Source organism: Perca fluviatilis, chromosome 15 (assembly GCF_010015445.1).
Source record: "Perca fluviatilis chromosome 15, GENO_Pfluv_1.0, whole genome shotgun sequence".
In the NCBI taxonomy this organism is placed as follows: Eukaryota; Metazoa; Chordata; class Actinopteri; order Perciformes; family Percidae; genus Perca; species Perca fluviatilis.
Window position 1 is genome coordinate 31,908,759 of NC_053126.1, and position 22,824 is coordinate 31,931,582.

Below are 22,824 nucleotides of genomic sequence, written 5' to 3' on the forward strand. Positions count from 1 at the left end.
AGTCTTCTTTTGAATCCCTGCTTTAATATCTACTAGTTGTTGAATGTTGTTTTTTATATAGGAGTTTTCATGTGAAATATTTTGTTTTTGAATGTTTTTTTTTATCTTTTAATGTATTTGCTGTTTTTGATGATGATTTATTTATAATTTTTTTTATTTTATCTAAAGCACTTCACAATTGCCCATAAGTAGTAGTAGTAGTAGTAGTAATTGTTGTAGAAGAAGTACTATCAGTAGCATTACATGTGTAAGCTACTTCTGTGTTGCATATTTATGATTTTTACAGCATTATTTTACTATGTGAAATCACATCTGCTGCTCCATTTGAATTTAACAGAGTGGTGGAGGGGTTTCTTGAAGGGAGGACACCAGATTGTTGTCTTATTGTTTTATCATAACCACACAAAGGGAGTGATTAGTTATAGGCTCAAATTAAACTGCATTAAAACACTTTCCTATGTTGTTAACTGTTGTGTTTCACAATATCAACCCCAGTCAATGTTCCAATTTTCTCTGATTCAGGTTTGCACATTGCAAATATCAGTATTAGGTAATTGTATAGCCTAGTCTAAAAATGTTTAGCCTACATACAAAAATGGGATTATTATGATTATTATTTTTATTGTTATTATTATTACTTTTATTAATATGCTATCACAAGAAATAAAACAACTAGTCATAAACCTGTCTTGAATCTGTAGTGTAAAAAACAAAACAAGGCATAGCCTATTTATTCTCCCTATTACACACACTCTCTCTCTCTCAGACACACACACACACACACCATGCATGTCACACTGAGCCAGTCATCCTGTAATGGCTGCCACTGCTCATTGTTCACATCCTGCTTTGTCTTCAGCGCCATTTTGACTCTGTGGGAGGAGCAGGAGCTAGCATTATGCACACACACACACACACACACACACACACACACACACACACACACACACACACACACACACATAGACACACACAGACACACACATACACACACACACACACACACTCCTGACAGGGAGTTCAGGGTTTGCTCCATTTTCACACTACCAGCTTTATAGTGGGAGAGAATTTACAATGCCAAGCTACAGTTAGCTTCAGTGCTCTATAGAAGGTGAGTCCTGCTGCACTGTGGTTAGCTCTGGGTCTCACACACAGTCAGTAAAAGGCTACATAGTTTCTCTGCTATTCTTACATGGTGAAAGCTACTGCTGGTGGAGGGCCATGCTAAGCTAACCATTGGCTTCTATACTCTCAGGCAGAGGGCTACCCATGCTAATCTAGGAAAACAATGACCCTGCTGTGGCCTCAGACTGTTTCTCCTCTTTGTATCTGCTCTGGAAAATATCTCATTCTTCAGGGTTATCTCTGTGTAAACACATGAAGTGAACCATATACTGGGCAATACCAGGCTATATCAGGCTAAACATATATGTTGCATAGTGTGGGAAAACTAGACAAAGCCATGCATTTAAACTTGAAATTTGCATTCAGTCCAAATTATGAACCAAAATCAAAATATATATTACAAAATTAAAAATGACAAATATTTCATCATATTGACAAACTGTATCCTGTGGAAAATAAAGGCTTATGCTTAATTGCATTGTATAAATGTATTATGGAAATTAGGCCTATAGCCTGCTATAATAAATGTTCAATACATTATAAATAATTAGCGTCCACTAGTACAAGCAACAGCAGCCAAATAATATAAAATAATACAAATATAATAGGTTCACTAATATGCTGTTGAATGCTCACTTTGTTTCATATTTAGGGTATTATAAAAGTGCATTAGTGTTAACTGCATACAAAAATATATGTACTGCATGCCATATTTCTTCACTTAACTTTAATTAGTATCCCTTTAGGTATGAATTCATATAACAAAACAACATGGGCCACATCGTAAATGTTTGTGTTTTTATTATTATTATTATTCCACTATGAAAATATATGTACAATAAATAATTTGGATTTTCACTATTAAAGAATCTCAATAAATAAACTAGGGTCTAAAACTCGGGTCGTCAGCAGGGCTTCTCTCTCGTCTTGTCTCGTTCAGAGAGACAATGAATTCATTCTCCAGTTGAGATTTTTCTAAAAGCAGTCCAGCTATCTGCACCTAGACTCCGTGAGCAGTTCCTGAGAAGTTATTAAGGATCCATGAAGCTGCACCAGATTGCACTCGAGGAAACATATCCGCACATACTGATGAGTGTTAATAATTTTAACAAAAACGATCAGAAACAAGAAAGGCAATAAATACCTGAACAAGGGGAGAGATAAAAAAAAATCCATAACGTTTCGACCGTGAAAAAAAAAAAAACATTTCCCTTCGGTGTTTAAAAAAAAAAAAAAAATGGAAACGAATTGCATCTCTCTTTAACTACAATACAGCCGCAAAATAAAACCAGAAAGAAGATGCAAAAAAATATATATATATACAACAAAAAAAAACGAACATAATTTTCAGTCAGAAATGTTTCAGGAATGTTGCCGAGAAGCTTTTATGCTATTTAAACAGCAGAGTCCTCGCCGAGTGCCGTCTCCTCCGCTCGATTGCTCATCCACACAGGCCTGTCTGTCCACTCCTTTTTTATATTTGTACTTTTCTTTTATATTGAAACGTTGCAGCCGGCCCTCAGAAGTTGAGGTGCTGCAGGTCTATGGCGCACAGTGTGCTTGTGAACAGGTCGAAGTCCTCCTCGGAGAAATCCACCGGACTATCCAGCGAGCTCTGCAGGCTGGGCGACAGGCACGCGTCCCCGGCAAAGAAGGCCAGGTCGGGGAGCGCGGAGGAGGCGGCGGGAGGAGCAGCAGCAGCGGAGGAGGCGGTGGAGGTGATAGAGGGGTCCCGCTGCTCAGAGAATGACGGATCGGACGCTGCTGCGGGCCCGGCCTCGCTGAGCTGCATCAGGCCCGGGTTATTAGAGGAGTTCGTGGCGGTGAACGTCGGCGGGGAGTGGTGAGCCGCGGCAGCCTCAGAGCAGCCAGATGCCCCTGGCAGCGGTGGGCGTTCGGTACGGCTCAATCGGCCTCCCTTCTCCGGCGTGGGCTGTGCATTATCCCCGCTGTCATTAGCGTAGGCGGTGGGTGCGGCGGCCGAAGATGGATTGCAGCTCCCTGGCTCGCCGTCCGATGTAGCCTCCCCGGTGCCGGATGCTTCCAGCGGCTGGCTGGAGTACGGGGATGAGGCATCGGCGCCTTCAAGCGGCTCAAAGCCGCCCGGGTCGCTGGATTCATGGCCTCCACCGCCGTCCCGGTGGTGCGTAGTCTGGCGCTTGTGTTTCATCCGCCGGTTCTGGAACCAAACTTTGACCTGCCGCTCGGTCAGATCCAAGAGGGCGGCGATCTCCACCCTCCTGGGCCGGCATAGGTACTTGTTGAAGTGGAACTCCTTCTCCAGCTCCAGCAGCTGTGTGTTGGTGTAGGCGGTGCGCAGCCGGCGGGACCCGGCTCCTCCACTATCCAGACAGGCCTGGCTCGGGTCTGCAGGGAGACAAAGACAAATAAAGGGAGAGAGAAATTATGTGGAGGATTTATTGTGTAAAATCTTTTGAAGCTATTATCGTGTGTCTTTTTTTTATATTTGTATTTTATATTTCGTTTAAACTTAAAATTATCTATCTATTTCATGAGAGCCCTGTAAAACCTCTACATTTTTTTTTTTTATTGCGTGCAAGATTTCCAGCCAAGAAATAAGCTGCTTCAGCATCGAGCGGAAATCCCCTCGGCTCTTCTGTCTGTAATAAAACAGTAATAAAACACAAAAAGTCTCGTAAAAAAATACTCCTTCCAATTACAGTAGCAGGCCAAGCCATAACTGTTAACGCGGACCAATTTCATGCTGGTAAAAAAAATAATAATAAAGAAAAGGCAGATAAAGACAGATTGTGATAATGCCAAAGAGGGCTTCTCTTTTCTGTAAAGCCTGGAGTGCAGCGAGCCCGCTGTGAGAGGCTGCAGCATGTGATCAGAGAAATGCAAAGAGAGAGGAAAATAAATAAATCATGGGATTGGGAGGAAATGTGCAGGGCGATGTGGGAATGTCGATGTGAAACCATGTGGCGGTATCTGTCAGAAACAGAACTAAAACCATCAAGTGCCTCGTGAAGTAGATCACAAAAAGCAGGAAATTGGGCGAGAAAGGAACATGAGAAAACATGAAATTCCATTAAAATGAATGGGTTGGGATTGTGTGTGTTTGGAAGAGCAAAAAAATAGAGGAAAAAAAAAACTTTTACAAATGCAGTGATTATGGAGGCCAGTGTGAAAGGGGGAAATGACCTAAACCCAAGAAAATCAGATTGTGTGCAATCTGTATCTGTGGATGTAGTTTATACCCCTCCCCCCACCCCACCCCAACATATTCTGTCTGGTTGCTTTGCCTCGCCATTATATTTCCTACCTCCATCCAATATGGCTACCATCTCAGTTGTGTTATGAATATATAATGTCAGGGCGATGCTTCAGCTGCTTGCTGAAATCACACCACCCAATGAACAGAATGATACAGGCTGCAGCAGCAATCATCTGCGGGGTGGCTTAAGGAAACAACCCCCCCGTCTGCGCGTCTTTGCGCACGATAAAAGAATGAAATATGGACAGAATGCATTTTGGAAAATGTGGGCTATAGATGCTACAGAATTAAAAGAATGCTGGTGTGAAAGGATTTCCCTTAGCGTGAAGCTGAATTATACACATTTGATCCTAAAAATGACACAGATTATGTGTTAATGGGTGCATTTTAAGTGCATGAACATAGAGTGTAAAGCACTGCAGCATAATGCAGTGGTCTAGATATGGCTTCCCTCTTGACACAGCATCACAGCACTGCACAATACACACACACACACACACACACACACACACTGAGGAAGAAAAAGACAATGTCATCTAGCCAAATCCATGCTGTGTGTAATAAATGGCATGCTACTTCTGAAGTGGAAATGAAATGAAGATGCAGACAGTAAATTAAAGCACAGACTGCACACCCCTCACACTCCCACCACACACACATAGCCTTCTGGCTCCCTCTTCCCAGCATACCGACCTGTGGGTGACTCGATGCCCGCCGAAGCGTACCCGGAGGCGGTCGGCGATGGGGAGGAAGATGCAGGGGGGATGATGGATCCTCCACCGCTGGCGCTGCTCCCCGGCTTTGGGCACTTCTTTGATGACTTCTTCTCCTTCATCCAGGGGAACTCGTGGGCCAGCGGACCGGCCGGGGTGGCCGTGGCCGGGGCAGGGGCCTGGCCAGGCGGACAGGGCTGCTGTGCGGCTCGGTGGTGCGTCTGGAGGCCATTAGTGACGGAGGTTCTCCGGTTCTGCTGGCTCCTTGCAGTCGGTCTCGGCTGGCTGGCTGTGCAGGGGCTGAGGCTGGGGATGGTGTGCTCGAAGGGAGGCGGAATTACTGTCGACTCCTTGATTGATGAAGTTTGAAATGACTCCAGGACGGCGGGGAAAGACGTCAGGCACTCTGCTAGGGACGGCTGGCTGTTTATAAAACCGATCTCCCTCTCAAATTCAAAATTCATAGCTCCCTCAAAACCGGCTTCAACCTCAAACGGCGAGACCCCCGAAACAATCCCTTCCCCAAAATAAAAAAAAAAACAAAACACATACACGCGCGCACGCTCGCTCGCACACGCACACAACACAATATGGCTTCTTAAAAAAATAAAACGAAATGAAAAAACGCACGAGCATGTAGGCTCCCGACCGCAATGGCGTAAATGCGGTGGATATATAATAATTGTGTATATTGGTGATATTACTAGCGTATGGGGACCTGGGTAGGCTAAACTGAACAACTATGGGGCGAAATTGCAGCCAATTCCTGGTCATGTGACCCAAAACAGCCAATCGGGGGTCCGGGCCTGGCGGCGGCGATGGTTGTGGGAAGCAGCATTTTTATGTTTCCACCAAATGCTGTGGCTATATGACAGGATAGCTGCTATTGTTTCGTCTTAACGGGGGGTAAAGTCTGGGGAGAGGGGGAGCGACAAGGCGGCCGCTCGCCATGTGCGCCGTGTGGGCGGCGGGTCGGCGCATCCCGGCCCGGTTTTGCGCACAAACAATAGAGCATCTCGGACATTTCTTCGGTCCTCTGGGTGATGTAATGACGGTTAACATTAGGTGAACGGAGCTGGCCACCACCGTGTACAATATGGCTCCTTCAGAAGGAAAAAAAAAAAACTACTGTTTACAGCACTCAGCTCATTAATCTTATACATTGTGACAGAGGCTAAAAAAAAATCTCCAATTTAGGCACAGAAAACTTGGAGAGGGTTTTAGATGGCGCAGCAGCTCAGGAGTAGACGATGATGAAGATTTCTACTCCGCGGTAGTGGAGATGAAGCAGATTGGCTTCTAACAGAGCAGAGAGACATTTAGATTTGAAGAGAGGCAGAGACAGGGAGCCTGTTGGTGTGTAAGTGTATACTTTTTTTGTTTTTAATCGATTTCTTCATGTATTTGGGAAGTGTTGTTGGAGCTCAGTGTGTTTGTGTGTGTGTGTGTGTGTGTGTGTGTGTGTGTGTGTGAAAGAAAGAGAGAGAGAGAGAGAGAGAGAGAGAGAGAGAGAGAGAAACCTAAATATTGTCTAAATATAATCTGACCAAAATAGCCTCTGTTCACAGTCTCCAAATATCTTCCTGCTAGCTATGGTTCTCTCTCGCCCTCTCTCCAGTGTGATGTATGGGTGTTAAAAATGTCCTGTGTGTTTACGCGGAGAGAGAGAGAGAGAGAGAGAGAGAAAGAGAGAGAGAGTTCATAGCGAGGTCGCTCCGTGCAACCGTGGAGAGAGGAGGGGAGCGCGCAGGCCTGCCGTTCCTCCTAATAGTACAAATAATAACACAGCAGCAATAATATGAACACTAACACTGAGTGAGAGTGTGCTGAGTGGCCTTCAAACTCAACAGGACGCACATGTAGATTTTTTTTCTCTCCTTTTTTATAAAGATCAGGGAGTTTAGCAGAGGATATTTTGGGGAGGGCTCGAGGAGTACAAAAAAAGTGCGGTGATCAATCTTTCAGTCCCTGCAAAGAGCCTGACAGCAGCCCCTCTCTCTCTCTCTCTCTCTCTCTCTCTCCTAAATAACAAGAAAAGCTCCAGTCCACTCTCCCCCATTATTCGCTGTGTTTTGTTATACGTAGCCTACACTGCTTTTACGCGCAGCAAACACGCTCATATATACACGTCATGCAGACATATTTTATCTGTTGAGTTAAAAAAAATAAAAACCACTCAGATACCATGGGCAAATGGGTAGAAGGTATTTGGCTCTCAGCTCCATTCTCCCACTCTTTCCCATGCCCTCTGACAGGCAGAACAAGTAGAAAAGTGTGTGGGAGTGAGGGCCATTGAGAGCAGCAGAAAGCGCAGGCAGCGAGGAGGCCGAGGACACAGAGCCCGAACCCAGCAGACTCAAGCTGCTGACTGGGCTGCAACATCACAATGTGCCCTGCACCGTTTAGATTCCCTTTGCCTTCACCTCGTTTTACTGCCACGGTTTTTTTTGTGAAATTCCGAAGTTTCTGGAAGTTTTGTTGGAGAATGGAAAGCTGTTGTTTTTCATGCTATAGTCGTCTCGTGGATTGGTCGACTCAAGATGGGGATATGTGACTTTTATTATATTTCATTTTCCAGTCAGTTCTTTTTTAATTTTTTATTTAGCCTACCGATGGTAAACCAATTATTTTCATTCCAGTAACTGCGTTTTAATTTGACCTTATTTAAATATAATTACTAATTATTGAGATTTTGATTAGTCCAAAGCCCTGCTTCTGTTTTGTTTTTTTTTTAAAGGAAGAAAACAAAACGCTTCAGAACTAACAGTTCGTGAAGTGTCCCTTTAGTCTATGGAGTATTTTTTGTGTGGAAATTACTAGGATTTTTCTATTATCATTTTTAATATTAGGGCCTATTATTATTATTATATTAGCTACTGCATGATAAAACATCTGTTCACATCTGACAGATAACTTTTTGACCAATCTCCTCCCTAATATAGGCTACCTACAAATAATTTCTGACTCCAGATCAGTGTGTGTACCTGGCTGAGAGCGTGTTCTATAGTAATAGCTGGGCTGTGTTCAGCAGCGACCGCGTTGCTGAAGCCGAGCCGAGCTCTCCGTCTGTTTTTATGAGGCAATAAATTAGATCCAATCTCTGCTTATTGGTGTTTTTATTGTCTGTTAGTCCAACGGAGTTGTAAAGGGAAGTACGGCCATTATTTATGGGAGCCTGATTTATGTCCCAAGTTTTATGCTGCTCTCAGGCCTCTGAGCACAAGCGCGTGCTAAAGAGAGAGAGAGAGAGAGAGAGAGAGAGAGAGAGAGAGTGTGGAGTGGGGGTTTGAGACCATGTGACCAGGCCTCAGGGCTTTTTTTTAGTCATAAACAGCAACAGAGAACAAGAGAAGAGAAAAAGAGAGAGAGATAACAAGAGAAAAAGAGAGTTGAAAAGAGAGGAAAATGTTAAGCTAAAATATCTGAGCCATTATCTCGGTTTTAAAGCTCTCTGCTTTTGGTTCCCAGTCACCCTGGGTCACGTGACTTATCTCGGGTCTCCTATCTGTTGAAAAAAAAATATTATATATATGTACTTTCTCATTAAGAGTTAACGGTTAAAAAAGGTCAACCCAGGCAGTCAATAATCAACAGTCAATGACTAGACTAAGTCAGTAATTCAAATGGTGACATAAATAGTTGTAGATTAATTGAATAGTAGAAAAAAAGTCTAAATGCTCTATGAGTTTCTGCATGATGCAACTCAGCCATACATGAAATGAAGAAATGGCCAAAAGGTATATATATATATATATTCCCACCATCTGCTGGACTGTCTGATAGGCTAACACGCTCACTCACTAGATTTATTCCAGAGCTTTCAACCACACTTCACAGCCTTGCTCCCCATTTTAAGTCAGACCACTTATGATCCACAGAGGTGGGTCCAGAACACGACTACATTGAACTGGGATTCCTGAAATAACGTGAGCAATGTTTATGCAGAGGAACAGATCGTTCTGGCCAGGCTTTTCCAAATAACTTAAATGTGAAAACAAATCCTTTTTTCACTATTTTAAATCATGACCTGCATTAATTAAACCCTTTTTTTTTTTGTTGAACTTAAATGCTTTCTCCACAATCAATGAGAGTTAAATATATAACACGGCAGCTGCAATACTTTACAATACTGGACACTAAAGACTAGTTCGAGTGAGTTTGAGTTTTAACAGTTAGTGACAATAGTTTGGAGTTATCAGACAAAACAGCAGAGCTAAAGTCAATGTTCCCTTCTCAGAGAGAGGACTCTAAAAAAAATCAAGCAGCAACAGGTATCAGGTTTCAGTTCAGGAATAGTTCTTGGATCCGACCTTAGACCTTCACTGGGATGCAGCCCAGTATCTGACATGTCATTGGTGCTGGCAATCAGTAAGCCTACAGTAAATGAATACCAGCAACCAGCAACAGTAGCAGAATAGCTCTGACTCTAGCAGCCACTTTAACCTCCTTCTTTCTGTCGAGTGTGTAAGGCATAAAGGAGAGCAGATTGGAAGTTTTCCTAAGGGTTAAAGATTTTTTTTTTTTTTTTAACTTCTGACATGTTACACGTCGCTCCAGGCTTCAGATGTAATTATCGGGAATGTTTTCTGACAGTGATGCCATGCTTTAGCCTGAGGGATTGACCCGGTATCCAGTACTGGCATCAGTGTCAGGTCATCCCTGAACCAGAGACATGCTGCTGGAAAGAAGTCCCACCTACACCAGATCCTCCACCATCACATCAGGGTAGAACACACACCATCTGCTGAACACGTCACATAACAGCTTACAAAACCATTTGGGCAGGATTTACAACAGTTATTAGTACCTTGAAAGGATTAATGTCTTATGTCTTTGAAATGTCCCGTTTTGGTTTCTATCATTGAGATCATCTGATTTTGAAGGGTTTAGTACAGAGATCTTCAACATGGGGGTCCTGGACCCTTAGGGGGGGGGTCCTCAGAGTTACTGCAGGCAGTCCACCAAGATAGTGTTTAATCATTTAAAAAAAAAAAAAATCAAAAAGTTTAAAATATGTCTGAAAATATACATGAACACGAGTCCAACATATAATTAGCAAAGATAAATCGGCCTATTTGTCATATATATTTTTTAATTTACACAACATTGGTGACAGGCTACTAAGGTAGCCATCCACAGATGGTTAAGCCTAAGAATTGACTGTTACATGAATGTTAAACATTAAAACATGATGTATAAAGATATGAATATGTCAATAATTATTATTTTAAAACCTTAGTATTGTATGCACCATAAAAAGGTATGTGTAAAGGCTTTAGGCCGCCCTATATGTTATTAAGTTTAATATGCAATTTAATTCAATACAACATTAGTAGTAGGGGGTCCCTGCTTTGCTCTCTTTAAGCTAAACATGTTGAAGACCCCTGGTTTAGTAGGTTGAATATTTGTTTTAGAATATAATATGTTCATCCTTCAAAGTTGATAATCAACAAAATATGCACCACTGCAGAACTTGACTAACTTAAAAAAAATTTAGTTCTAATCCTGGCATGCAATTGTTTGAATACATTCATAATTAGTGATTTTTGTCACAGCTGGCAGCCAATAGGAGCCCAGCTGTGCATAAGGTTGTTTGTATGTTGCCATGGCAGTCAATACAACTGGAGTTGGCAGGTTTTCCACGTGACAGTAACACTGCCTAACAAAGTGCTATTGCCCTTTCAGATGATAATGTTTTAATAATGATTTACCAAAACACCTGAGGATCATAAACAAACTGACGATATCTCTGAATAACATAACATTTTATTAAAGAATTGTTCAACAGACAACTCTCTCAACAAGGAAAGAAAAAGGAGCTACAAAGGACAAAGAAAGAAGTTGTTTTTCTCCAAAAAGACTCGTTCTTTTTTTCCAGCTAATAGTTTGTCTAAATTTTCAGACTATGCACGGATGGGTCACCAATCCCCACCCATGCCTTTTTCCCTGTACAAGCCAAGACATGTATGTACAAGGGTCATTATAGGAACATAAAAACTACTTATTTTCTTCTAAAATACAAGAACTAAAAAATGTAACTTCAGTACAAGGGACAAGAAGAAACACAATGTTTTTTTTTTCTTTCATAACAGGTAAATACTAAAAAAGTACAGTATTTTTTCTCGATATAAATACATGAAGGATAAATAATAATAATAATAATACAAAACAGAAAGTCTTTTTAAACTGGCTATAACAAATAAATATTTATATATGAATGTTCACTTGAACACACATTGGCGAAAGACGCTTTGATTGGAGGGCCTACCGTCTTCAAAATAAGATTTTATCATTATTATTTTTTTCCTTTTAACCATCAAAATGTAAACTCTAAGTGCAACAATGATGCCCAGATGTGGAAAGCGTTTGTGTAAATCTGCACTTTTAAAAAAACTATTACCAAAGGTTGATTTCCAGAACGGCAGAGAGAGAGTAGTGGGGGGGGGGGTCAACTCCACACAGCTTGAACACTGCAGGCTGAAACAGCCTGACGTGTGTGATGTCCCAAAACTCCACTCACTGACCGTTTAAACAAATCAACCTAGTTGTTTTAAAAATGTGTGATACACATCCTCTCTGATTTCTGGGACATGCATTTTTGTTCAAATATATACCCTGTATCCACGTTAAAAGTCAAGATATGTGAGAACAAAAGAAAACAATATAAAATGTGGACTTCTTCGCATTGGTGTCCGCTAATGCAAGTGAACCCTTCCAAAGTGATAGAGAGAGAGAGAGAGCGAGAGAGAGAGAGAGAGAGAGAGAGAGAGAGAGGAGGGTAATAACTTACCCAAACATAAATAAATTGTGTTCTTCACTCTTATTATTTACCCTGTGTCGATGATGTGCTAAAAATAAGAACATTAAAATGTCTCTTCCATGTCCTCTCATTGTGTTTGTTTAAAGATGTCAACAGCTGGCGTAACCTGGCTGTGGATATGTCAACGAAAGGAAGCTAGCTTAGCATTGCTGTGTGAGTGAGTGTGTGTGTGTGTGTGTGTGTGTGTGTGTGTGGAGGCTGTGATGAACTAGCGTAGCTTAGCACAGATGCGTGTCTATGGGAGCTAGTTTAGCCTTTGAGCTTGTAGCTTCTTAAACCCTGTTAGATTGATGGGAGGGGTGGTGAGTTGGGTGATGGATGTGTATGTGTGTGTGTGTGTGTGTGAGAGAGGGGGGGGGTGCGGTCTGTGGCGGATTGTGGGGATTTTTGCCTCCTTCAGAAGCCATGTGCTGCTGCCACAGACAAGAGACGGAGGGTTAGTAGTGATTCAGTCTGGACCGACAGAGACGGGTACGGCAGGAGGCAAAGAGAGACAGCTCAAGGGGAGAGCATCCAGTGGTTTTTATGTGCTTCGTGGAACAGAGGAGGAACAGAGGACAGACGAGTACTGCCAGCTCGAGTCATATATTTGTGTTCTCTCTCTCTCTCTCTCTCTCTCTCTCCTGCTGATGGAGAGGCAGAGGCCTCCACATAGCTCAGCTCGGCTGACAACAACATGTGTTGCCTAGAGGGGGAGAGAGCTCAGCGTCATAAATCTAACCACCTCGTTAACTGCCCATTCAAATCTCGACGATTTCATTTAGCGGGCGGGAGAGCTGTTTGTATATGTGTGTCTTAAGGGGGAATATTTTATTATCAAAGTACAATTTTACACCCCGTACTAGCTCTAACGCCATGCTAGCTGAGCTACTGCTGCAATGTGCTCCGCCCACGCAAAAATTGTTTTGAAATTATTTTGCTGAGTAACCTATAGATTGTTCTTTCATATTAGGGGTTTTTTGGGGGGCATTCTGAGAAATATTTTTAATGAAAAACTGACTTCTGCTCTGTTTGAGTACAGTCGTCTGTATTGCAGTTTTCTGATTGACCGTGAAGTAGATTACCAGTCTAATGAATACTGACTAAACAATGGCGCTCTCACCATAGATCCTGTTATGCCATACAGCTGCCGATATTTCTCTGCACCAGTGCCACAAGATGAGCTTCCTGACATTTATTGTCCCCGGGGGGACATGGGAGACAATTGACTGGACACTTCTTCTCCCACGCTTACAATATGCTTCACTGGCCTGGGACTCTTAAGAGTGTAAATTGCTCTAAAAAGGTCGATGTTAAATGTGTAAACATGGGTAAAAGAAACCAAGAGTTCTAAAATGAAAACTCAATCACTGATAATGTATAAGAAAACATTAAGCACTTTTGAATGTGTAAGTTAAATTAACAATTTTTTGTCAAAACTAAATGATAATGCATTGTTAAATGGTTTAAAAGTTTGGTTTCCTCATTTCCTGTATGATGTAAGGTTTCAGTAGCAGAGAGTAAGTTAGTAAGTTTGGTCCCGGCTTAAAAAAAATCCTTGGAAATGTTTTTGCAACTACCATTGATTTCACTACTTAGCAGAGATGTGCCTTTAATTGTCTCTTTTGGCAACATGAATGGTTCGTCGCTGCTACTTGATAATCGGCACAACCTTTGTCATTTTTAAATTAAATTACCTGCACTTTAAAGGTAACAGTAAAAGCTCTAGCCCTAATCAGAAGGCAGTGAAACAGGGGTGGGTTGGGCAACACCAAACGCTGATTGCTCCCCTTTGTGGCTTTAGAGCACGGGACAAACGACTGGATGGCTCCTGTCTGTCTCCTTTGGTCTCTCCTGCCGTCCCGTTGCAGCAGTAGAGTCCCCACGTGTTAGTTAGTCTGTTAGTGAGTCGCGTCGTCTTACATGTTCTGTGTCGTCTTCGCTATTTCCTACGTTGTCATTTTGTTCCAAACCTGCTACAGGTGAGTGAGCTTGGGTGCTTCCTGGATTCTGCCCTGAGTCGAGGTGTGGTGCGCCGACAGCTCGGTGTACGTCGGGTGGGTGGGCGGGTCACAGGGACCCGGGGGGCCCCCTCCGCCCACGTGGTGCTGGTTGGTGGCCGACATAGGCCCCGCGCCATTGTAGTCCATGGTTTGATGGTGGGTTGGCGTGGGGCCGAGGTGGTTTAGCCCGTACATGGAGGGCCCCGAGCCAGGCATGGGTTCCACATAGCTGCCACCCCCCACGTAGACTGGACTGGCCTGCATACTGGTGGGAGTCCCGTAGCCAGCGTTGTTGGCCTGCACGAGGCCGTGGTGAGGATGGGGGTCGCCGTAGTCCTGGTCTGGGGCGCCATACTTCTGTTGGGGGGGGCAGCCCTTCATGGGGACATTGGAGTAGGCAGTGGACATGGAGTAAGACACTCCCTGGTGGGGCTTGCCAAAGGATGGCGGAGAGGGGACGTCGTAGCCTCCTCCACCTCCCCCACCTCCCCCTCCCATGGGGTGCATTGAGTTGAGGAAGCTGGCGGAGGACTGCATGGTCAGGGGTGGGGAGCCGGTCGGTGAGGGCCCTCCAGAACTGGAGCTCAGGCCCTTGGACTTCTGGTCCTTCTTGTATTTCATGCGTCGGTTCTGGAACCAGATCTTGATCTGGCGTTCGGACAGGTTGAGCAGGTTGGCCATCTCCACGCGCCGCGGCCGGCACAGGTACCTGTTGAAGTGGAACTCCTTCTCCAGCTCGACCAGCTGGGCGCTGGTGTACGCCGTACGAGCCCGCTTGGATGACGCTGACGACCCGCCCGTAGGACTCTTCTCCCCGCTGCTGCCACTCTCAGCTCCTCCTGACGCTGAGGACAGAAGACAAACCATTACCCAGAGAAAGGCAAGGGAGAAAAATAGAGGAATAGTGAAACAGGAAAGACTATACCCCCCAAAAAAGAAACCGGGGCACAAAAAAAAAAAAATCAAGAGGGTAAAAGCAGTACAAAAAAGGAAGAAAGGATTGGAAATGTAAAAAAAAAAAGGAGGATATAGTAAGAAACAGGTAAAAGAATGAAAAATTGAGAGAGCCAGAGAGGAAAAGAGATTAAAACACTCTGCAGGCTGCATGCTGGAGGAAATTGAAAGCATTCACGTTCTTAATAAAGCAGAGGGGGGTCCGGGTTTGCTGGCTGAATTATCCCTCGATATTAGTTGTCAACACTTCATAACAGTGACAGTTATTAAGGGACGGAGGGCCCGGTGCTGGCCGAGGGCAGCTAAATTGCATCTTGGCTGGAAATACCAACCCCCCCCCACAGCAACAGCTGCCACAAGGACTACGAGCAGGAACTGAGGCTTGACCTGCACTCACTTCATGGCTCGCCAAGAAAAGTCAAGCTTCTCACCACATTTATGTTAAAGTTATACTAACTCCTCATAGAGCCGAAGGGCATTCAGAGGCTTGCTCAGACACTTCAACTGTTACCACTGTTATGTCATGGCTACTGGTGCATTGTTAGTCACTCTTGGTGAGTGCAAGTAATACATGTGAATATGATTTCAAAAAGGCAGTGTCAGCGGGTAGCTAATCATTTTGTGTTAAGGCCACAGAGTCTGCTAAAAGTCGCATCCACCAGCTGCTGTCACTACTTTGTAGGCCGTGTTTAAGTGAGTACACCTCGACGTGATAGTTGGTCAATAAAGTGTTCCGTCAAAAAATACGTTAAAAAGACAAGTTTGCAGTGTGCTTCCCGTCATTTGTTTGCACGCCATGAAAGCTGGTAAACCTCAAATCAGCTTCCGTCACTTCTTTATCAGTCAAAAGTATGTTTAGACAAACACAGCTCGGGTGTTCAGAAGATAAGAGGATTCTAAAGCCCCTTTCACACATTCCCATTTACTCTAACAATTAGAAATGGAAAATAACGATAACTGTAAAATAGTCGACTAATTTATGTTTTTGGTCTTAGATTTCTGTAGTCGATTAGCCATTTTTTTTAATGCTTTTTCAGTGCTAAATGTATTATTTTCAAAAAACATATGAGCACATTTTTGGTAAACACAAGATTTAAAGTAGGGCTTTTGCATGATAGTTTGTGGAGAAACTGTGTTTTACAGACGAAACATTGTATTACTGTTAGATGACTAAGAATTTCTTTAGTCAAAGACAGCCCTAATAAAATGCACAATATGTTTTAGAATTCAGAATTGAAAGCAGCCTCTACGAGAAATGGAAAGGCTCTTCTTCATCATTTTCCAAATCAGTGCCATTCATCAGCAGTGCTGCCCCCACGAACAGGTTCTTACATCTGACCTTTAGTCATATTGTTTATGATAAAATTGAGTTCATCACACTGCTGCCATCTTGGAACACGGCAACATCAGTCACAATAGGTCCAACAGGTGAACAAACACCAGTCCTCATGTGATCAGACAGGTTGTAAACAAGCTGACAGTTAAGCCAGATATATACACCCAGTTGCCATTAGGTACACCTAATGCAGTTTACTGCCATAGTGCTTCATCAAGGTTATAATGTTCACTTATTGTTGAAACAGTTTTAGAGATGTGTGATGCAACTTCACGGCTATTTTGGAAGCTGCCCTTTGGTGCTGCTAAATTATGTTGTATTATATTGAGGGGTGTTTCTAATATTATCTCCAACCCATTTATGACAAAGAGGGTAGAGTAAATAATAGAAACACCTGTCAGTATAACGCAATACAGTTCAACAGCACCACAAACCACCAACTCGATGTGTAAAGTGTCCTGAGATAATTTCTGTTAGGGTTTGACACTATAAATAAAATTGAATCAATCCTCTCTGCAACGGTTTCAACAAAACCTGAACATTATAACCTCCAGGAAGTTAGCTAGGTGTACCTAATAAACTGGCAACTGAGTGTAGCATCAAACCCAAAGTGAGTAATGTTGTGAATAACCCTTCAGTTGCACGGAAAACGGAAGTCGCTTGTTCGACTGCGCACAACCAAGGCAAGTACAGTCGGTTGAATTTGAAGTAGGAAGCCGGTCTCTAAACTGTGATGGATGTTTAGCTTTGGGAATAATTCCCGCTCTGCGATTCAAGCTCCTGGCAGCAACTTTGGTGTGTACAAGTGTATTATAATGACAGAGGCAATGGCCAGAGCTATACGGGAAAAAAAATGGGGAAAAAAGTTTTTCTTTCGTCTTTCCCGAGTGGTCATGCATGGTGTGAAAAGACTTGAGATGTTTTTCCACCATGTGCCATGAACATAAATGTCACAAGCCACTACATCATTTAAAGCCAGCAATTCTGAAGGTTCCATTTGTCACAGCGACTTGCGAGGGTTGGTTTTGCTGCTGAACCAAATGGGCGCTAAAGTATAGGCTTAAACAGCAACAGATGATACTTGGGCTGGCCCTGGTCTGGTATCGTTTCCATCTTGGTGTTTATTCCGTACTAAACAGTAGTGCTGAACTTCAGTGCCTCTTCCATCTCTCTCAGTGAGTACACGCCCACTATGCCTCTGTTATGAATATGTTGCTCCTTCCTTGCCATGTGTTCATACTTATAAGCTGATGCAGGAGAGTTCAAAGCAAGCACTGAGACCCTATCTCTCCATTATTCTGTCTCTCTCTCTCAACAGAATAAACAGTTGACTCTAGTGTTTATTTCTATTGATGGGAGACAAAAGTAGAAGTAACCATCACATCATCCGTCTCACTGCGGCAGGGACATTCTCATAATGATTGTTTCAAATTCTCATCAATAAACAGTCTAATCTCCTCTCAACTCTCTGCCCAGTCAATTGAAAGTGTTTTGAATGCAAATATGAGACTCATATTCATTATGGCAGAGCATATTTTTCCCCATTGATAACTACCAATTCTAATATCTGTCTGCCTCGACGGTTGTTTTTTTTGCCTGTTATCAGACATGCAGAAGATATTCAAATTCATCATCCTGTTGTATTTCTTTTCCCATTTGTTAATATCTTCCATTTCAAATGTCTGCATGTCATTCTCCCTCTCTCTGAAAATCTATTCATCTGTTATCGTACATGACATTTAAATTCACCCTGTTAATGTCTTCCTTCTTGCTGTGGCTTTCCAAGAAAGTGCAAAAAGGAGATGAAGAGGAGGAGGAGAGAGCAGGGGAGGAAGGAGAGCAATCGGAAGGCAAGTAATCACCGGAGGGTGGAGAGCAAGGAAAGGAGTTGCTGGGTGAAGAGGAGGAAGTAAATGAATAGAGTAAGGTGTGCAGGCTATTGACTGCTGGTTTGTGCCAGCCGGTTAGCCAGACTGTCCTATAACTGTAATGAATCCCTGACTGCTCAGTCAACATTGATTCATTCTTTATCCAGTCCAACTTCTTTCGGTCATTTTATACTGACTGAACACCAAATCTCTCTCTCTCTCTCTCTCTCTCTCTCTCTCTCTGTTCTACCTTTCTCCTCTCAACTGTTCCTGCTATTTAGGGCTGTCCTTGAATAATGACATTTTTAGTCGATTAACATTAACACGTATATAATGTTGAATCACTCAAAAGCACCACTTTAAATCTTGTGTTCACCAGAGATGTGCTCATAAGTTTCTTTAGAGACAGTCCAGCACACTGACCATTACGCAAGCAATAATTTAGAAAAATACAACGTTTCGGTCTCAGACCTTCATCAGGTAGAATTCACCTGATGAAGGTCTAAGACCGAAACGTTGTATTTTTCTAAATTATTGCTTGCGTAATGGTCAGTATGCGGGACTTTCTGTAAGCTTTTGATCTGCTACTTTTGATCATATCCTACGCATCTGCCCGACAAAAGAGGTGTGCAAAAAAGCTTTCCTACCTCATAAGTTTCTTTGAAATAAGTCATTTAGCATGATAAAGCATACAAAAATCTTCGACTAAGACCAAAACATCTGATTAGTCAATTTATAGATTAGAGGGGGCAGCCTTACTGTGATTAAGTTGTTTCAACAATATTCCAGATATACCTTTTCTCAAATGTTTGATTGTCTCTTATTCTTTCCCCCTCAGTTTCAGGTGGTTTTAGAACTATTTCTTGATGAACACCACTGTATCCATCCGCGCTGTCCCTAGTGCAGTGTCTCCGATTATAGCTCCAGTTGCCAGATACGGTCCATGATCACAGGTTTTAGATCTCTGTACAGGCACGATGCAGCCAAACCTGGCAACATCGTTGTGATGACAAGCCTCTAGGAAGTCTCTGCACCTGGCTGTTGTTTGCCAAGAAATAGTTTCATTATGGAACTCTCTCTAAAACCACAAAAGAAAACACGATAATTGGTTGGTATTTCTGAGCTTTAGAGGTGTTAGTAGGTGTATTATTTCACTTCAGACAGAACTAGCCTGGCTGGATCCTTCTTAATGCTAAGCTCCTGACTCCAGCTCTGCACTTAACACACAGACATAATAGAGTAATTCATCTAACGCTTAAAGGGAAAGCGCAAGGGTGCCTGGGTGGCCTAGAGCGAGCGTCCATAAATAGAGGCTCGACGCTGATATTGCGGGTTTGATTCCGACCTGCAGCACTTTCCTGCATGTCATTCCCCCTCTGTCTCCCCTTTCATGCCTAAGCTCTCACTAATAAAGGCCTAAATGCCACACAAATTATATATAAAAATAAAAAGAAAGCGCAAGATGTGTTTAGATCTTGATCCAAACATCCGTATTTTATTAATACACATCATATAAATAAATCTGAGAAAACGTTCCTTATCAAAAAAAAGTATATGAATTTTCTTCCATTCTGCCATTAAAACAAATTAATTTTCCTGGGTTTTTACTTGTTAACTTGATTGCTACTCTAGGTGATGCAGGGACATTGGTCAGGCTGCCGGGCCTCTGACCTTTGACCTCTTTTACTGTTCACTGCTTGCCATATTTAGGAATTTGACAGTTAGTCTACTGATGGGCTTTAGTCATTCAAAAGACTCAATCAAATAACTTCAGTGTGAAGATGCAAAGCAGAATTGATTTTGATTTTACGCTCATACCTTTCAGCATCCTAACATGCTTCCTCAGGGAGAGGTATAAATGCTGTAGTGGATCCAGCTACTTAAGTTCATTTAAAAGCAATATTAGCAGACTGACTCACCAGCTACAGATAACCAGCTTGACTAGTTGCCTGTCTGAACCACTGACTGTGGAAACCTGTTATGCCATAATAGTCGTTTAAATCCTCTGGGGATCTGGGGCTTGAAAGAGGATGTTGATAAGAGAGGTGAGGAAAGAGGGATGTGGTGATTGGAAGGAGGAGGCAGGATAATAGGAAAAAAGGCGCTAATGAGGAAGGAAAATGAAGGAAGAAAGAAAAGGAACAAGGACAGAAGGAACAGAAGAAAGGAAAACAAGGGAGAGTAAGACAGAGAGAGAGAGAGAGAGAGAGAGAGAGAGAGAGAGAGAGAGAGAGAGACAGAGAGAGAGAGAGAGAAAGAGAGGTGTAGGAGGACTAAGTAGCCATGTTGTTTCTGTGGTGCAATGGAGGGCAAATGAAAGCAAAGACAGACAGAGGGATAGAGACAGGTGTAGACTAACACACCGTTGCCAGAGTTGTTGCTGGGGGAACAGTTTTTCTGCTTGGTCGCCTGTCGACACTCTTTCATCCAGGGAAAGATCTGCTTGGCCATCGTCGGGTTGGGGGGCAGTGAGGAGGAGGAGGACGATGTGGAGGACGATGTGGAGGAGGAAGAATTAGACAACTTATTGGGGCCTGATTTAGAGGCCGAGGAGGCCCCAGCACTGCCCCCCGGCTGCTGAGCCCCAGTATTGCCGTTGCTGGGGTTGGGGGGCAGTGGGGGGGACACCTGGGAGCCGGGGTGGTGCTCAGGCGGCAGACTGGGCCGCATGCAGCTGCCATTCAGCTCCTTGGTCTTGGCTAGCTGCTGCTGCTGCTGCTGGTGGCCACTGTTACTGCCCAGTGACTGTAAAGAGCAGGCCGAGCGCTGGTACGAATCCACATCCAGATGGGTCGCTGACTGGAAGGCCGGCTGATGGTGGGACACTGGGACCGGTGCATCGTAGCCCCCAAAGCCGTTGGCAGCTGCTGCTGCCGCTGCCGCCCCCTGCACCTGGTAGGACGAGTAGCCACCAAAAAGCGCAGAGGAGTTGTCGTAGTATGTTGTCTTCTGCATTTCTGAGAGAAGTGGCGGCGTCTTCTTGTGCTCCGGTCCTTGTTGAGAGCCACTGCCGGAAGACCATTTGGTACCGGGGGTCACGTGACGGTGTCTCTCCAGTGGTCCGCTGCAATCTGACCTAAAAGGTTAGGAGAGGCAGAATGAAGAAATAAGAGAGATAAATCCATCTTCCTCTCATGAAAGGCGCCATGACATGAATAGAAACCACTGCTTTTCTTTCCTCACCAAACCCCCCCCCCCCCTTACCCTCCCCCTCCCTTATGAGCCCAGTGCACAGCCTGCAGATGCTCCAGTGGAGGAGGCACAAGGAGGGCAATCTGTGTTCCATCTCTCTCTCTCACAAACACATAGGCTACAAGAAAACATACATACACTTATAAATGTTAAATTTCCATATACATTTACCTTAACTCACTTAGTAGTAATTACACGTTTTTATAATTATTATTATTATTATTATTGTTATTATTATTATTATTATTATTATTATTATTATTATTATTATTATTATTATCATTATTATTATTATCAAGTGGTAAAATACTAGTCCATCTACTCATATTATTAATAGTGGTACTATTTGTAGAATAAGTAGTTAGTATTGTTATTGACTAATTATTCTCATTTTTCAGCATTTATTTCAAGATTGAAGGCAATGCTTCACCTTTGAATTTAAGAATAAAATTCAACAAAATCGCTGTTTACTGTTGTTTTAAGCATGGCTGTATGTCGTAGTTTTCGACGTATTCGATGGCCTACGTTATTTCCATGAAGCCTAGAATGATGTTTTTCTAATAAAGCACTATCCCACCATGGCTGCTGTTATTCGAGCTGAACGTGACATTTTGTTGTGTAATGGCGGCAGTGAAGTGGCCTGTATCTATTTTCCTTCGTGACTGATGTAGGTAGCCTATTTCTGTCAACCTCTGCTTTCCACATATGATTTACTATATTCCGTCTGCTCGGCTGTTACCTCACTCATATCTCCGGAAACAATCGCTGCTGCTGAATAACGGGCTACACTTGCATCAGAGGAGGGTTTTTTTAACAGGCCAGAAGAAAGATGGCAGTTATACATAGGCCTATTGTTGCACGTTATTAAGATTGTTCAGAGTAACAAAGAAACGCGTATAACTGGCATAATGAGATGTGAAAATCCCTCTGCTGAAGAAAGTGATCTAGGAAATGTTTCTTTTTTTTTGGGTTATGGGAAATCGGGGTTAGAATTAGGGTAAATCATTTCAGACGCTTTTTATCGGTTAATATGGTCGTCATACAACCTATGGTATGTTTAAAAGAATGAAAAATAAATAAAAAAATAAACAAAACACTTGGAATTGGGTTTACAGATAGATAGATAGATAGATAGATAGATAGATAGATAGATAGATAGATAGATAGATAGATAGATGATAGATAGATAGGGTAAAGAAAGAAAGCCAGGAAGAAGCTTCACGAGTCAGTGATTCATTAGGGTCGAGTGCTCTATCAGAGCCCCGGGAAAAACAGGAAGAAAAGCAAACGGCCGTGGGAGCCCCCATAGGCTCCCTATCTCGCGCTCAGCGCTGGGGTGGGCCTCTGGCCGCGAGAGGCCGAGTTGTCAGGCGCGAGAGAGCACCTGGCATTCATTTCTCCTCTGGAGATAAAATGTTTAACGGGAAGAAGCGGCTCTGCTGGCTCTGCCATCTGACACCTATACTGAGCCTGTGGGGGCTAGCGCTAAAGCTAACTACTGAGGCTCATCCAGTCAGTGTCACGCTACCAATCGTTAACTCTCTGGGTTAATAGCAGAACACTGGCCCACACAGAGAGCCATCAAGTCTATTTAAT

At 43.1% G+C, this 22,824-nt stretch overlaps 2 protein-coding genes across 9 annotated transcripts in view; both read right to left on the bottom strand.

Annotated features, from left to right (window-relative positions):
- Positions 1 to 1,909: 1,909 nt before the first annotated feature.
- Positions 1,910 to 5,939, bottom strand: hoxb2a (homeobox B2a). Its single transcript, XM_039823829.1, has 2 exons — positions 5,057 to 5,939; positions 1,910 to 3,492 (listed from the first exon to the last, which is right to left on the bottom strand). Exons 1-2 carry the CDS (start codon positions 5,538 to 5,540, stop codon positions 2,645 to 2,647), a joined length of 1,332 nt encoding a protein of 443 aa, XP_039679763.1. The 5' UTR covers positions 5,541 to 5,939; the 3' UTR covers positions 1,910 to 2,644.
- A 4,885-nt stretch (positions 5,940 to 10,824) lies between these two features.
- Positions 10,825 to 22,824, bottom strand: part of hoxb3a (homeobox B3a) — a 93,907-nt gene continuing 81,907 nt past the window's right edge. For 7 of the 8 annotated variants that reach the window (XM_039824212.1, XM_039824209.1, XM_039824211.1 and 4 more), the window contains 2 exons: positions 20,400 to 21,112; positions 10,825 to 14,723 (listed from right to left, as the gene is read on the bottom strand). In XM_039824212.1, coding sequence (XP_039680146.1) covers positions 13,852 to 14,723; positions 20,400 to 20,991 — 1,464 coding nt within the window. In that variant the 5' untranslated portion in view covers positions 20,992 to 21,112 and the 3' untranslated portion in view covers positions 10,825 to 13,851. The remainder of the gene's footprint in view (positions 14,724 to 20,399; positions 21,113 to 22,824) is intronic. The other variant, XM_039824216.1, reaches the window with a different exon arrangement.